Source organism: Emiliania huxleyi (assembly GCF_000372725.1).
Source record: "Emiliania huxleyi CCMP1516 unplaced genomic scaffold EMIHUscaffold_518, whole genome shotgun sequence".
NCBI lineage: Eukaryota > Haptophyta > Isochrysidales > Noelaerhabdaceae > Emiliania > Emiliania huxleyi.
Window position 1 is genome coordinate 33,065 of NW_005198108.1, and position 16,193 is coordinate 49,257.

At 66.0% G+C, this 16,193-nt stretch overlaps 3 protein-coding genes across 3 annotated transcripts; 2 read left to right on the plus strand and 1 right to left on the minus strand.

Annotated features, from left to right (window-relative positions):
• Window positions 1-657: 657 nt before the first annotated feature.
• On the plus strand, window positions 658-1,924 carry EMIHUDRAFT_459485 (hypothetical protein; the record flags this gene model as incomplete). The annotated part of the gene is made up of 4 exons (XM_005766309.1): window positions 658-1,157; window positions 1,316-1,420; window positions 1,532-1,623; window positions 1,712-1,924. The coding sequence occupies 4 exons, from the start codon at window positions 658-660 to the stop codon at window positions 1,837-1,839; spliced, it is 825 nt and encodes a 274-aa protein (XP_005766366.1). The 3' UTR covers window positions 1,840-1,924.
• Window positions 1,925-2,104: 180 nt separating this feature from the next.
• Window positions 2,105-3,059, minus strand: EMIHUDRAFT_246588 (hypothetical protein; the record flags this gene model as incomplete). The annotated part of the gene is made up of 3 exons (XM_005766310.1): window positions 2,105-2,302; window positions 2,383-2,607; window positions 3,033-3,059. 3 exons carry the CDS (start codon window positions 3,057-3,059, stop codon window positions 2,105-2,107), a joined length of 450 nt encoding a protein of 149 aa, XP_005766367.1.
• An 11,799-nt stretch (window positions 3,060-14,858) lies between these two features.
• On the plus strand, window positions 14,859-16,117 carry EMIHUDRAFT_431101 (CTP synthase; the record flags this gene model as incomplete). Its single annotated transcript, XM_005766311.1, has 3 exons — window positions 14,859-15,343; window positions 15,423-15,527; window positions 15,885-16,117. Exons 1-3 carry the CDS (start codon window positions 14,896-14,898, stop codon window positions 16,115-16,117), a joined length of 786 nt encoding a protein of 261 aa, XP_005766368.1. The 5' UTR covers window positions 14,859-14,895.
• Window positions 16,118-16,193: the final 76 nt, after the last annotated feature.

The following is a 16,193-nucleotide window of genomic DNA, read 5'->3' on the forward strand; positions in this document are numbered from 1 at the left end:
GGCACAGCGTTCGAACACGGTCGGGCAGGTGCTTGGCGGGTGCGGCTGGGAGCGGCTTTGGAATCAGGACCCCTCAGAATGGGCTCTATCTACGAAGAGGGGGTGGCTTTGGTTGGTCACGATCGGGACGGATGACACGTCTGATGCAGACATGCGGTCACCCTCGCTCGATTCCTTGTTTGTTGAATGTTGATCCCCTCTTCAATGCCAGTGCAGGAGTGATATCATAACCCATCGAGGTGGGAGCCGCCTGTTCACAGCCTTGTTATGAGAAGAAAATACATCCTATGGCGCTATGCGCTGGTCTGTGAGAGGTTGAGGTGCGAGCCCTGGAGGCCCTGGGGATGGGGGGAGACTACCCGCGGGCCTAGAAGGCCCGCGCGCAGGGGGGTGGGACATTGAGACCGGTCATGAACGAGTGCGCGACACGCATGTTGCGAGCAGCGTTGTTGATGTTCTGCGCGTCGCCACAGACGGCGGCGCGCGAGAGCTGTTCACACAAAAACACAACACAACGAGCTGTTCACAGCCTTGTTATTGAGAAGAAAATACCTCCTATGGCGCTGTGCGCTGGCCTGTGAGAGGTTGAGGTGCGAGCTTCACACCAAGAGGTTGATCTAAGTGCGCACGTCTCAAAAAGGTGTGTTGTACTCCCCCATGTCGGCCCGACACGTCCTCCTGGGTGTTACAGGCAGCGTCGCCGCAGTCAAGGCGCCGGAGCTTTGTGAGGCGCTCCTTTCGCACGGCGTCAGCGTCGACGTCGTTCTCACCGAGTCGGCGGTCAAGCTGCTTCAGGCTCGCTCGCTCGTCTGCTTTGGCGGAGACAAGCGCCGGGCTGACGCGATTCGCTGTCCCACGCAGGCCACGTACCGAGGCGGCCAGCCGTGGGAAAAGTTGCTTGCCCTCACCACAGAATATGCCGAGCGCTGTATGACGGCCGCGGCTGCTGGCGGCGGTGCCAGCTCCGGCGGCGGCGAGATCCCGGCGATGCGCATGTACCGCGACAGCGACGAGTGGGCGGCGTACGGCGCGGTTGGAACCGACCCGGTCCTGCACATCGAGCTGGCCAAGCGGAATCGACTGCTGCTGATCGCGCCGCTCTGCGCAAACACACTGGCGGCCGAGCAGCCGCGCTGCGGTTCCTCCTCCGCTGCAAAGTCCGGCTGAGTCTCCTCTCTTGCCGCAGGCGAGCTGCGCGCTCGGCCTGTGCGGCTCTCTCCTCGGCTCCGTCGTGAGAGCGTGGCGCCAGCCCCACGCGCTGCCGGCCGACCCCAGGCCACAGGAGAGAGAGAGAGAATGTGTGTGCTCTTCTCAGGTACTACGACCTCGACGACGCGTTTGCGGCGCCACTCAAGGCCGCCTACGGGCCGCGCTGCATCGAGCGGCCCTTTGTCGTCGCGCCCGCCATGAACACCTTCATGCGCGCGCCCACACCGCGCCGCACCTCCTCCGCCACCCCTCCTCCCCCCACAGAGGGGAGAGAGCCCCCCCCCGAAGCCCTCCAGACAAGCTCTTCCCTCTGGGCCGGCAGGTGGCACCAGCGAGTCACCTCGCAGCACGTGGAGGTCCTCGCGGGGCGGGGCGTGCACGTCGTCCCGCCGGTCAGCAAGACCCTCGCGTGCGGTGCGCAGCGCGCGCTACTCCCTCCCCTCTCCCGTCGAGCCGCCGCCCTGCGCCTCGCCGCCTGCCCACGCTCTCCTCCCGCCGCAAGGCGACACCGGCATGGGCGCGATGGCTTCCGTCGAGGACATCGTCCAGACCACTCTTCGCTTGCTGGAGGAGCACGTGGCGGAGGAAGAGCGCGCCAGAAGAGAGGGGAAGCCGATTTTTACGCCGTGACGCGTGAGAGAGCTGAGAGGCGCGGGCCGTGGGTGTGGCGCGCTGGCGTGCGCGGTCATTTAGTCAAACAAGCCGAGAGGCGAGAGATGACCCCGACGCGAGGCTTCGCGCCGGTCCCGAGCCATTGGTTGTGAGAGCGAGCCGTCGGGTGCGCCGACACCAAACACACAAAGGATATACGCACACACGACACACAGTAGACAGTACACCGACACACAACGTCCATCCACGCCGCTCAGGCCCCCGGGTACCACCCAATTACAGATCACACCTGGGGTGGCGGGGCGTGGTGGCCGTGCAGCACCCCTGCGAGGCGGCAGAAGTCCATGGCCTTGGCCATTGGGTCGGTGGCAGCGGTCGGGTCGTCGTGCTTCCAGTAGCCCAGCTCGGAGAACGTGCCACGCTCGACCCACCGCCGCTCCTCGCCATCCGCAATCGAGGCAGCAACGGTGTCCTGCAAGACCTGCCGGCGGCGGAGGGTTCGGCGGTGAACGTGCATTGTGGCGGCTGCACAGCACTCGCTCTCTGGTGCGTCGGACGCACCAGGCCCTCGTAGCCGGCAGGGAGCGGGAGGTGGCGCCCACGAAGCTGCCGCCCTCTGAAGTGGGCGGTGCGCCCTCCGTCGCTCGCGGCCTCGCTCGGGTGAAAGTAGGCGGAGACGGGTGCCGGCCCAGTGGAGCTAATGTCGCACGGCAGCAGATTTGGCGTGCACTGCGGCGTCTTCTCCTCGGGCTTGACGCAGAGCACCGTTGAGTCCGTCATCTTGGGCTTGTCGCGCGCACCGTTGAGTCCGCGGCAGAGCACCGTTGCGAGTCTCTTTCTCGCGCCAGTTCTTTCTTTCTTAAAATTGGAAAAAAATGAAAAAAAGGAAAACAGTCTGGCACGGACTGGCACGAAATAAGAATTTTAAGGCCGACTTCACACCAGGATGGTGCAAGATAGGTCGCAACTGATCCAGTCCTCCCGGGGCGGGTGAAGTGGTCGCATATGGTCCCAGAAACACCCCCTGATAGCTTAAAAATCGAGATTTCGGCCCCAGAATTTTTGACCGCGCAAGATAAAAGGGTGGCTAAGGGCTCTGCCCGCAAGGCGCCCGCGTCGCAGACGCGGTACCATTGACAAATCTGCGATATACCCCCACACGAGCAAATAGCAAAATCCGAATACCGTGCACGAATCCGGCGATGTCGGACCCAAGCCTTCAGCTGGTGCCAAGACATCCGTAAAATTGAAGCCACGAACGGCCGCCGAATCCGTGCTTTCGGACGGAGCAACTGAGGGAAGCCGCTGATCGAGCCCAGCGTGCCCGCGGCCGCCTCCCGCGCAGCACCGCCGCTGGGGCCGACACGCTGCGGATTCGGATCGAGCCCGGGGGGCGCGGCGGGCCGCTCGATGGTCGTCCGCTTCGTCTGCGACAAGTCCATCCCAAAGGCGCGTGTCCTGCGATAGATAGACTCGACGGGCTCACCAGCGCGGGGTGGACGCAGGACAGATGCTGGCGGCACACATGGCGACACAGGGACACACGGACAAGACACCCCCTCGCCTCTCCCTGCAGCCTGCCGACCGCCGCCGCTCTTTTCTCCTCCGCCGCCCGCCTCGCCTACCGCCTCTCCCTCCCTGCCGCCTCCCACCCTCCCCCTCGCCTTCTGGCCTCTCCCCGCCCCGCCACCTCTCCACTCGCCACTCCCCTCCCTTCGCCATCACCGCTACCCTCACCGCAGCCTCCCTCACCGCCACCGCCCCTCACCGCAGCCTCCCTCACCGCAGCCTCCCTCACCGCAGCCTCCCTCACCGCCACCGCCCCTCACCGCAGCCTCCCTCACCGCCACCGCCCCCTCCCTACCTCCAAAGGCGGTCCTCACCGAAGCCACCGGCGGCAGCCTCAAGTACAACCTCACGGTCCGCGCCGCCGCCGCCTGCCCGGTCGGTCGCTGCACAGCCAGCGCTGGGACTCGTCACACCTTTGCCACCCTCCTTGCGGAGCAGGAGGAGATCCGCTTGCTGTACTTTGAACAGCGTGCCAAGACCTACATTGAGGAGGTGCTCGTACCGGCGCTCGGCATCAGTGTGTTTTACTACGTGATGGAGTTTGCTTGGGCCCGTCGCTTCCGGGACCAGGGAGCGGCGGGGAGGGGGCAGATTCACTTCCATCTGCTCGGCTGGCTCGAGAGCGGCGAGCCACACCATATCATCTCGGTCGGCAACTCGAGGGACTCAGTAGTTGTGACCCCCCTGGATTGAGTGAGGACAGGAGAGAGAGCTTTGTGGTGTTGGTGTACGCAATAACGGGACAGGGTAGTCGTTCTCTCTAGCTCCCCTTCTAGCTCTTAGCATGAGCTGCGCCCTGTGTCCGACCCCTTTTGCGCAGCAACACCTTAAACTTTTAGGCCCTCCAAATTCGGGTCGGAGCGTAGCGGAGTGGGCCCCGAGTTTGAAAAGGGCGACGGACGCTTGCGTCCTAGCCTCCAACAACGCCTCCCCGGCGCAGAGGGGCCCCCGGAGGGATGCACAACCGCTCCACGCCACGCCGCTTGCGGCGGTCCTCTTCCCAGCTCCGCTGAGGGCCCGTTTGTTCTTGATTTTGAGCTTAGCCTTCGTGTTATGAAACAACGCAAGGCGGACAGGGCATATCGCTCTCGGGCTCACAGACATCCCTCACACCCGCCGCACACCCGCCGCCCCCGCGCGCGCCCCACCCCGGCCGGGAGAAAGGGGAGTGGGGGGTTTTTGCTAAGGGTGTAGATCAGGTTCCACACCATCGTCCCACACGTAGCTCAGCGGTCAGGTGAAAAGGGGTTTTTGCTAAGGGCCTCCCACACACGCCACCCACACCGGATATGTCTTGGGCAAGTTTCACTTCTCTTTCTACGTCGGTCGGGCGTCGGGATCCCGTGCGCCGTGGATCTCGATTTTCAAAGACTTTAGTGAGATAGTATGTGTGAAAATAGTACGGCACATAGTCATAGATAAGAACTGCAAAACAAGATCGTTAGCTGGTGGTCTTGCCATCCCTCAACACAAGTGGCCCACCCTTCACATTTTGTCGCGCTCCGGGGCGGGGCGGGCGGGTGGCGGGACGGGGCACGGGCTCGCACGCAAATGGCTCTCTCGCACCACCTCATAAGACATAACACGCGCACGGTGGCAGAGGACGCGTGCTACTCACTCCTCGTCTCCAGCTCAGCCGCGCATCGAGCTCCGCCTCGTACGCGTGTGGCTGTGGGCGACGGAGCCGCCGCTGCGGCCTTCCGCCGTCGGGGCGACGGCGACGGCGGCAGCGGGCCGGGCGGCGGCGGCGACGGTGGCGGTGGTAAGGGCGGCAGCAGCGAATAAGGCGGCGGCGAGGGCGGCGGCGGCGGAGGAGGAGGCGGGCTCGGTGGGGGCGGCGACGGTGGGGGCGGCGGGGCGGCGGCGGTGAGGGTGGCGGCGGTGAGGGCTGCGGCGGTGAGGGCTGCGGCGGCGAGGGCTGCGGCGGCAAGGGCGGCGGCGGCGGCGAGAGGGGGAGGCGGCGACGGCGGCGGCGGGCTGGGCGGCGGCGGGCTGGGCGGCGGCGACGACGACGACGACGACGGCGGCGGCGGCGGCGGGCTCGGTGAGGGCAGCGACGGTGGAGGCGGCGAGGGAAGCGGCTGGCTACACAGCGGCGGCGAGGGCGGCGGCGGCAAGGACGGCGGCGGCGAGGGGGGAGGCGGTGACAGCGGCGGCGGGCTGGACGGCGGCGGCGACAGCGGCGGCGGCGGCGACGGCGATCTGCTTCTCCTCGCGGCCGGCGGGCGGCAGCACCTCCGTAGGCTCGACGTCGATGGGATCCTGTCGGCAGCGGGGCGGCGGGCGGGCGGTTCGGTGAGATGAGAGGCGCTGCCGAGCGCGGAGTGGGCGTGGGGGGTCCATCGGGGATGGCTGGCGGCCGGGGGCGCGAAGCTACACCGTCATGCTCGGTGTCGGTGGGTCCCACAGATTGAGCGTGTAGGTGTGTGGTCGTGAGGCTCCCACACCACGAGTCCCGGCTCTCACGTGTGGAACCTCCGTGTGGGACGCGTGTGGAACCTTAGCAAAAACCCTCTAGTGACAGTTGATTTTTGGGGGTATTCCGAACGCTTGGCAGGGCCGTCGACTCGGTCTTCGTCCATCTGCGTCCTGCACTAGCCCCGCCGAAGTATGAGGCGTCTACGTAGACTCACATGCCATCGGCCCTCGCGCTCTGCTCGCCTCGGAGCACCCGCGAGACTCTCAGTGAGGCACGCTGTGAGCTCCCGTGCCGTTTCAGCCTGTTGGCTCGGTTTTGACACCGATTCCACCACCGTGCATGAACCACTGCCTCGTCAATCACCGTATCACTCCTCGCTGTAGGCCCGGTGCTGCAGGTTGAGCACTGGCCGCGGTCGTGTGCCTTGCGGCTAGTGCTCAACCTCCGCCCGGAGGGCATACCTGCGAGTGCAGTGCGGCAAGCCGCGGGCGAGTCACTCCTTCGTGCGAATCGTCGCGTCTGGCGGCTGCAGGTCCTCTCTCTGTAGGTTGCAGTACTCCCTCCATCTCGCGACGCGGCGCAAATGCGCGCTGACCTTGCCATGTCGGCCACTTACTGCGCGCCTCAGCGTCTGCTACTTCGTACTTGCAGGTGAAAGAGCCAGCTGTGGCGGGCTCGCTCAGGTGTCACGCGTGCCCTCCTCTTCTCGTGGCCGTTTTCTCCCTTGTCGACACACGCGCGGATCGAGTAAACAGCGAGCGTACACTCCACCGCGCGGCTACTCCTCACCCTCATCCCCAGACTCACTCTCAGACTCGGACGACGCTACATCCTCTCCCTCTCCCTCACAGTTGCTGTCAGGTCCGTCGGCGTCGTCGCTGTCATCGTCGCTGCTGCTGCTGCTACTGCTGCTGCTGCCGTCGCTGCCGTCGCCACCGCCGCCGCCGCCGCTCCCCGACCCTGCCTCTGCCATCTCGGCGTCCCCGCATGCCTCACCCATTTCGACATCACCTGTAGCCTCTCCCTCCGACGCCGAGCCGTCGCCCGCCGGCTCCCCAGCCGTGCCGGCCTCCGCCCTCGCGCCTGCTACGCCCCCCGCGCCCGCACCGCCCGCACCGCCCGCACCGCCTGCAGCGCCGGCGGCGCCCGAGCCGCTCGCCTCCGAGCCGCCCGCGCCGTCGTCTGACACCTCATCCTCGGGCTGAGGCGCCCAGCACTCGTCCAGGCCGTCCTCAGGCCGGGCGACGCCGCCGTGGCGGCCAGCGTGCGCGTCGCGCGCCTCTTTGCGTTTCCGCTCGGCGAGCGCAAGCAGGGGGCCTTGGTTGGCCTTCTCACCCTTCCCCAGCTTCCAGCCGCGGCCTGCCACGAGAGCCTTCAGCTCCGGGACGGTGAGGCGGTCCGCCCGCCGCCCGCCCCTCTGCCCGACTGCGGCGGCGATGTCCCAGCCCGCGCGCCGAAGCTTGACGCGCGCCGAGCGCAGGATGGCCGCGCTGTCGGGCTTCTGCTTGCGGCCGGCAGGGACGGCGCTGCGCTTCCGCTTCCTCGTCTTTGCGGCGACCCAGGGGCGCCGCTCCTTTGCCTTCAGCTTGAGGATGCGAGCCTCGAGCTTCGCCCGGGGCAGCATAAGCAGCGGCGTGAGCTCGCTCGCCGAGAGTTGCGCCGTCCGCGGCAGGTGCGGCTGCCCGTCTTGCGTGGCCGCCGCATTGCCAACCCCCGCAAAACGGCTGGCAAAGCCGGCCGTGCCCCACTCCAGCATGAGCTGGCTCGCCTCGTGCCCGTGCAGGTTCTCGTACCCCTTCTCGTCCTTCACGTCGTGGCCGACGAGTAGGACGTAGGTCAGCTGCATGGCGGACTTGCGGCGCGGCTTCGACCGCCCCTGCTGGTTACTGGCATAGCCAGCCTCCGGAGGGGTCGGCTTGCACACGGTCCCATCGCACAGCGTCAGCTGCAGCTCGGCCACCGGGCAGAGGGTGGGCGAGGCGAGGCCGCCCTCGCCGCCGTGGATGGTGACACGCCCTGCCTGTGCGGCAACCGCTCGCGCAAGCACGTCGCCGGCGCTCGCCCTGCCGACAGGCGCGCCGGCGGGGTAGCATCGGACATAACCGCACTGGTGCACATCCGGGTTGGTGCGACCCTGCTCCAGGTGCCTCTTTAACGCCCCTAGGCGCACAAAGACTCGATCGCAGCCGGGCATGCCGCCAGGCATGTCGCAGCATCGGTAGGACCGCGCTGTCGATCGCGCCACCGAGGCCTCCGAAGCGAGACGGCGGCGCTCCGCCGCCACCTTCGCCTGTGCCGCCTCCTTCCGCTCCGCCTTGGCCTTCGCCCGCGCCTCGCGGCCCCTGTCGCTTCGTGCGACGAGCTTCCGGTCCGCTTTGCCCTCGCGGCCCCTGTCGTCGCTTCGTGCAACGAGCTCGTGCTGCCCCGAGCTGCCCGCCCCGCGGCTCGTCGAGGCGACGACCTGAGGCGCGGTGGGCGCGACCCTTCCGTCCGGGAAGAGGTCGGCCGAGGTCAGCCGCTCCCCCTCCCCCAGGAAGGACTGGCGGCGGAGCAGCAGCGCCTCGAACGACCCCGACCCGTCGTAGACGTACTCGCGGGCCGACATCAGGGTGAGGCGAGCGATCGTCTCCACGGCGAACTCCTCGCTGCCGGCGGGCCGGAAGAGCGCGACTGTGCGGCCGCCCTGCTTGGAGAGCACCTTCTCTAACCCGTGGAATAGGTCTGACGGCGTGCGGACGTCGTGGAGGCCGCTGCAGATGAGCCGGCGGACCTGACTCCCGCTGACGGCAAACTCGCCGTCGAGAGTAGACTTATTCTGCCCAGCTTCGCCGATGAAGTGTCCGCGGACGACGATGCCGGTCGTCTCACCCAGGAAGGAGAGGCCGAGGGTGAAGGTCGCGCCCGCGTATGCGGCGGCTCCGTCAGTCTTGACCAAGGCGCTCGAGACGTGCGGGTTCTCAGATTTGTACTCGGAGAGCGCGATGTGCACTGCGGATAGGGTAGCAAAGCCGTCCTCTTTCGACGCGAGCATCATTGCATGTTTGTACTCGCAGACGAACTCTCCCTCGCCGTACCGATCGGCCTCGAAGCGCAGTGGGCGCCGGACAAGCATGCAGCCGTGCCAAGGCATGCCGCGCTTGCCGAAGAACTCGGACATGGCCTCGCGGAAGACGCTCATCAAGAACTTCATTTTCCAGTCGGCGATGACGAGGACCTGTAGAGGTCGGACGCACTCTTCTCTCGGGTTCGCGTGGGCGACTCTCCTCACCTCCCTTTCTCCGTGTGTCTCGCAGGTGGGCTGCCCGCGCCTGATCCTGCTCGAGCCCTTCGAGCAGACGCGAGGTAGTAGCAGCCTCGTGCGCTGCTCGGACCATGTGATGGTAGTAGCTGTCGAGCTTTTCGCTAGCGCGGCGCACGAGCTCTCGCAGTTGGGTCAGCGATTCTAGACGTGGCTCGGAGACTCGGGGGGAGAGAGCCGAGGCGGGGACTCGCCGCCTCCCGCCCTCGAAGCCGCTGTCGACCGTGTAGTAGTTCGGATCAACGGCGGTCGTGGCCGCCACGGGCTGGTTTGCGGCCGCTGGAGCAGCGGCGGCGGGTGTGGCAGGCGCTGCAGCCGCGCAGGCCCGCGTGCGTCCAGCCGCAGGGGTGACGGCCGGGGCAGCAGGAGGAGGGGGAAAGGCGCCGCCCTCGGGCGGGTGCACCTCCCGGACCACCGTTGAGTGCGTGAGGCCGGCTTCGTCCGTGTAGGCGACGTACGAGCCGACGGCTAGGGAAGCAGCCGCCGCCGGGCTAGGGAGGTTTCGCTGCAGGCAGCGCTCGGCGGCAGTCAGGAGGACGTCGAGATCGGCTTGCAGCGCCGCGAGCTGAGCACACTCCATGCAGCCCTGTGCGTGCACGTGCGTGCAGGGCGCCGGGCGCGATTTATCCGCCCCAGAGGCGTCAGCGTGCGCGTGGTTTGCACAGTGCCACGCGCACTTGGCCGCATCTGCATGACCGAGGTGCGCTTTCAGCTGGCGCTTTACGTGCACCTCCACCGCGTCGATGCGATCCAAGATAGGCTTCTCGAACGAGCTGCAATCGCTGGGGCAGAGCGCAGCTAGCTCACGGACGATTTTACGGAGGACTTCGAACTGCATACGGCCGCAAAACTCCGAGACGGCGTCGAGCGCTCCGAGCTGTTTCAGGTCGCCCTTGGCTGCTAGCACGGCCGCCTCTAGAAACTTAGTCCGACCGAGCCCATCGTACCGGAAGGATCCTTGCTTATGCTTTGGTCCGAACCACGTCTTTCCACGCGGATTGCGCCTGGCTTCGGCGTAGTCCATGTAGATCTGCTCACGTGCTTTCGTCCGCATGGTTGCAGGCACTTCCATTGCATCTCCGTTGCTGAGCCGGATCGGCATCGTCCCAAACGCGACCTGCTGCATATTATCAGGCGAGTAGAGGAAGGCGATGGCATCCTTAAGCGGTGCGCTCTTCAGGCCCTGAGGCGTCGGCCGATCGTCTTCTGCCGACGCCGCGGGGCCAAAGGTCAGCGCGTGCAGGCGGGTCGCGCGGTACTCGAACCTGCGGAGGGCGCGGGGTGCGAAGCATGGGCGCCGTCACCGCGCTCTCTCCACCGACAGGGGGTTCTTTTTGTCTCCCCAGGGCACCGAGAGCTAGCATAGGCGCGCACGGGCGGCGCACCTTGAGATGTTGATGTTTAGCTCGCGCTTGAGCATGGGCAGCGTGTAGCCATGCTGACCGATAGTGGGCACGAGAGCCGACAGGCGCTGGCGCTGCTCGCGCTTTGGCAGTTTCCTCTTCACGGCGTCGAGGTACGACCTCACCAGGCTCTCGGTAACGGCGCGGTCAGCAGCCACACGCTGCCTCGTCTCGAGAGACGGCGGCGGGACCAGCGCGGCGGCGATCAGGGACGCCGTTCCCGAGCCATCCGGGTTGAGGCTCGAAGCAATGCCTCGCACTATGGCCGCTCCTCCCTCCCTTAGCGTTGCCCGCTGCGTCGAGCCCGAGGCGCCGCCTAGCGGTAGGCGAATGACGGAGCCGAGTCGCTTGTTGGACATGCCCTTGAAGTCGATGGCGACGCCAGCTTCCCCGAGAGCGGCGGCTATGTCTAGGAGCGAGCAGAGCGCTGACTCGTCCTCATCGTCTCCTTCGGTCCCAGGCGTCGCTGCTGCTGCTGCATCGTCGACTGCGAGAGGCCCGCGTGTCGCCTCGTGGGCGGGCCGGGCCTCGACGAGTCGAGCGAGGACTCTGCGGCCGACGGCGCCGGGTTGAACAGAGTCCGCGTGGCCGTCGACCTGCTGCTGCGGGGTGACGTCCGGCTGCCGCCCAAAGGCCACCCACCTGCGGCGCGTGCAGAGCCGCACGTCGCTGTGTGGGTGCAGACTGTGACAAGCGCGGGCCAGAGCGGTGTTCTGAGGTATAGCAACGCGGGAGGTGCGAATGACGTGTCGTGAGCGTGGTGTGTGGTCGCATCTAGCGGTTTGCGCACGAGACGCCGCCGACAGCGCCGGCAGCGCGCTCGAGCGCCGCAGTGCTGCGAACCGTCTGCTTGAAGACTGGAGGTGCCGTTGGCCCGCACGCCGCTGCGATGCTCGCCTTGAAGGAGCTTTCGCGCAGCGACTTGAGCTCCTTCAATGCGCCAGAGAAGAAGGGCGGATCGGTATGAGTAAGCAAGGTGTCGAGCTCGGTCATGCTCAGCCCAAAGCGGTCGCAGAACGAGTGCTGTGGGTTGCTCGGCAGCGGCTCGAGCGCATACCAGACACATTCCACGTAGCCAAACGCCGTGGGATCAGCGAGGACGCTCACCATCTCGAGAGGAGTGATCCTGAGAGTAGCAAAGGCAGGGCCAGCCGTTCGGCGAGCGTTAGAGAGGCGGGCGGCTGCGAAAGGCTGCTGTGCGGCCGCGCGTCGCAGGGACGGGCGCGGTGGGTGCTGCTCACGTGTCCGTCGCACGAGCGGCGCTGCGGGTCGGCATGGCGAGCTGTGTGGTCGTTGCGAGGAGAGGCTATGGAGCGCTTCAGCCTGGCGCGGAAGAGCCGCCAAGAAAGAGAAAAAAGAACCAAAAAAAGGAAAATGATCCCTCCCGCGCGTCGGTTCCCCATCCCCAGACATGGTGTCGGTATGGGGAGTGGGTGCGGGAGGGTTCAATCAGTTGTTACGTAGACCGCGCCAGGCTGGTGTGAAGTCGCCCGTATATCTTATCCCGCGCCCAGAAAGAAGGGCGAGAATGCGGTCCCACTCCACCACCGCACGAAACGTGTTTCGGTCCGGGGTCCGGTTTCGACCGTCAGGGGCTACTGCGACCCCGAGGTGCCCCCGGGTCGCCCCCAAAGGCCTCCGTTAGTTAAAGAGTACTATTAGGGTGGGTCAGAGACCCTCACTTAGCCACCTCATAGGGTACCCTGAGGCTTTCGCACCATATGCTTGGTAATGCACGGACATTGGGTCAACCAATCGATGGAGGCGAAGCTGACCCTGCTCGAGATGCGGGGCAAGCGACAGATTGATCTCGACACTTAGACACTGGTCAAGCAAGATTCGAGAACAGGAAATGAGACGCGTCAGGTTTACGCGCGCAAGGCTCACAAAGAACGTCTCGTGCAAGATTTCAAATCGCTACCCACCCACGGCAACTCTACAACATGCCCAATTGACCAGCGTATGATCCTGCTCAGTGGTGTATCTGCCAAGCCAGAGTGGTTGACATTATGATGGCACCGCAGTGCACACACTTCGACAACCATTCGCGGCGGCGGCGAACCACTTCTAGAACTTCGGCTTGATTTCGGGGAGGCCGGCCCATCCACTGCCATGATTGCGTTGCCCCGGCTGCAGCGCCGGCTGCGGCGGAGCGAGGGGAGGACGCGGGCGAGGGCGAGAGCGTGGTCGAGGGCGAGGTCCCAAGACCCTCGCTGTCAGAGAGCGACGAGTTTAGTCACGAGAGAGCGACGAGGCGAGGCAGCTCCGGCCCCAGCGAAAACGGCCCCCGAAAAGGCAGCCGAGGCCAGCCGCAACCCAGAGGTTCGAGGGCTGGGCCGGCCAAAGGAAGCAGCGAGCAGCAAAAGGGGGGGGGGGGGGGGGGGGGGCATAGCCCAGGCTGCCACTCCCGCAGCCGCCACTTTCCGCCGCTCCGCGGGCCAGGTGCGGCGCGAAAACGACTTGCACGAAGAAGGATCCTGCAGCCGGTGAAGGCGCTCGAAGGTGCGGCGCAGCGTGCGGCGCAGCCTCAGCAGGCTCCTCCTCGTCGCTCGCCCAGGAAAGGATCTGTGGCGACTGCTGATGCAAACGGAGAGTGCGCGGCTGCAAGCTGAGAATGCGTCGCTCCGCGCGCAAAACTTGAAAGCCTTCCGTTCGGGAGCACGGCTGGCGGTGGAGCAAGCGAAGGTGCAGCAGCTTGAGGTGGACAGGCGGGCGGCAGAGGACGCGCGGCGGGCGGCTGAGGCGGCGCGAGCCGAGGCCAAATATGAGGCCTACAAGGAGGGTGTTGCAGCTGGTTCTTGCCTTTCCAGGGGGGTTGCTCCGCCCGGTGCCGGTCCGGCGTAGATTTGATTCGCCGAATTTTGGGCGCGTCGGGCCCTCACCACCAGAACCAGAGCATGTGTGGGGGGCGAGAGTGTGTGTGTGTGTGTGTGTCCCTCCAGACCTTCTAAAGGCATATCACTACTGCCTGCCACCCTCGGCCGCGCCCAGAAGGGCGAGATTCCGGTCCCACTCCACCACCGCACGAAACGGGGTCCGGTCCGGAGCGACGCAATGGGGCACCATGGGGAGCAGATGCGCCTCGATGCGCCGGGACTCCCAGTTTCGGAAGATGTAGGCGATGCAGTTTCCGGTCCAAACGGACTGTGCAAGTGGCATATGTGGGGCTGATCTGAAGCGCGACGTGGGGCGATCCATGTGTCGCGGGTCCGGCGTAGATTTCGCCGAATTTTGGGCGCGTCGATCCCTCACCACCAGAGCGTGTGGGGGGGCGCGAGAGAGTGTGTGTGTCCCTCGAGACCTTCTAAAGGCATATTACTACTTGCCTGCCACCCCCGGCCCCGTCCCGCGCCCAGAAGGGCGAGAATCCGGTCCCACTCCACCACCGCACGAAACGTGTTTCGGTCCGGGGTCCGGTTTCGACCGTCAGGGGCTACTGCGACCCCGAGGTGCCCCCGGGTCGCCCCCAAAGGCCTCCGTTAGTTAAAGGGCACTATTTGGGTGGGTCAGAGACCCTCACTTAGCCACCTCATAGGGTACCCTGAGGCTGTGGCTTCTGCACAAGATTTCGCACCATATGGTTGCATGGATCTGGCTCCCGCGAGTGCGTTCAGGCCACTCAAGCAGGCGACGCCGAGCACCCGCAGCGCATCTCGCCGGGGCGCCACCTATCGACCCGACTGATTGGCAGCATCAAAGCCGACCCCATGACGGTCCTTCAGCCCACGAGATAGGCAGATGCGCCCTGATCTCGGTCCAAGACGGCCAACGCTGTGTCCGGCACCTGCTGGCTGCTTCACAGGGATGCCCCCCCCGGACACATGCTGCAGCCCCGAGTGGATGTATTGGTCGATTGTGGGTCCCACAAGACTACTCTAGCAGGGGCCGGGCGCTTGAGCGTCGGCGGTACACCTGTGCAGATGTTGCACGGGTGAAATGGCTCCTCGTACAGGGTAGGGGGCAGGTGGTGGGTGGGTTTGAGTGTCGTGAGTGCAGTGCTTGCAGCCGCGAGTGCAGCACCGTTTGTGACTCCCATGGATACAGTTGGGTGGGGCACGGTGCTGGGGGGCGGTCCGGTGCGCCACAACAGCCTCCCCGGCTGACCCCCATCCGGTTCGACACCTACCTCCATCCCGACCGTGGAACCCCAACTTCAACCGGTCATATCTCGGGCGGACTGGCACCTCAGGAGCTCATCCTGGGCGGTTTTGGGGAGTCTTGGGGGTGTACCTGAAGGTGGTAAAAAGAGTTTTGCACCGCAGCTTAACCGGCGGGCGTGCTGTGTAGAGCAGCGTAAAAACAGAAAACAGAGCTCATCTTTCGCGGCAAGCACTCTCGCGGGTCCTCGTCGTTGCCGTTGCGATCCTTCGGTCCCGCTGTCAGAAATGAATGGCCTCGCTGAGCCGGGCGAGGTGCTGGTGTCTCGGACGGAGGAGGACGGCCACATCGAGCTCACCGTCTCGTCCGCATCCCTCTCTCCGTCTCGCATCTACGCCTACCCGCTCGTCGATTCGCTCGTCGATTTTTTCGAGCAGCTGCGGGTGGACGCGGGGATGGCCGACGGAGCCGTGGAGCTGGTCGCATCGTCGGGCTCCGTAATCTCGTCCGGCATGGCGCACGCGTTTGCGTGGAAGCCGGGCCGATCACTGCGGCTCGGGAGCGAGCTCCTCGCCCTCAGCTTTTGCGACTCGACTGAGGGCGCGCCGCTGATGCGCCGGCTCTCGTCGGCGAACCCGACGCGGATTGAGAGCGACAAGGCGCCGATGAAGTACGTCGTCGTCTCGGGAGGGGTCGTCTCCGGCCTGGGCAAGGGCATCACTGCCTCGTCGCTCGGTGCCGCACCGCCTCGCCGCGCACCGCCGGCTGCAGGCTCGGCCGTCCCTCTTGACCGGAGAGGCGCGCGTGGTTTTAGGGGTGCTCCTGCGCCAGTCGGGCTACCGCGTCACCTCCGTCAAGATCGACCCCTATCTTAACGTCGACGCCGGCACCATGTCGCCCTTTGAGCACGGCGAGGCGCGTCGGTCCAAACACATATGCCAGCCGCCTCTCGCTTCCTCCCGTCGCCACTCTCCGCTCCCCGCTCTCCCCGCTCCCCACTCGCCTCTCGCTCCCTCCTCGCCCCTCCCCTCTCCCCTCTCCCCGCCCCCCTCCTTGCCTCTCCCCCTTCTCCGCTACCCTCTCTCCCCTCTCCTCCCCTCTTCGCTCCGCACCCGCTCTCTCCACTCTCGACCTCCACACGCCTCCCCCAATCCCCTCCCTCCCTCCACCTGCCCCCGCCGCCGCCCCTTCAGGTGTTCGTGCTCGACGACGGCGGCGAGGGCGACCTCGACCTGACCAGCAACGTGGCTCCGCGAGACCCGAGCCCCTGCCGGAGAGACTTCTCGGAACCTTCCTGTAGGCGACCTCGACCTCGGCAACTACGAGCGCTTCGTCGGCGTCACGCTCACGCGCGACCACAACCTGACGACGGGCAAGATCTACAAGGCGAGCTTCCCCCGAGACTTCCCGACCGCCCCCCACCGCAGTCCTGACGGGCAGTACCTACGGCCCCCTACCGCCACACCCGCTCACACCCGCGGACCACTGGAGCGCTCACCTCACGGCTAGTCTGGAAGACGATAGCCCGCTCAGCTGCAGTGCGAGGCCGCCCGTCTGGCCTGTGACTTTCCGACGCTGCATTGTG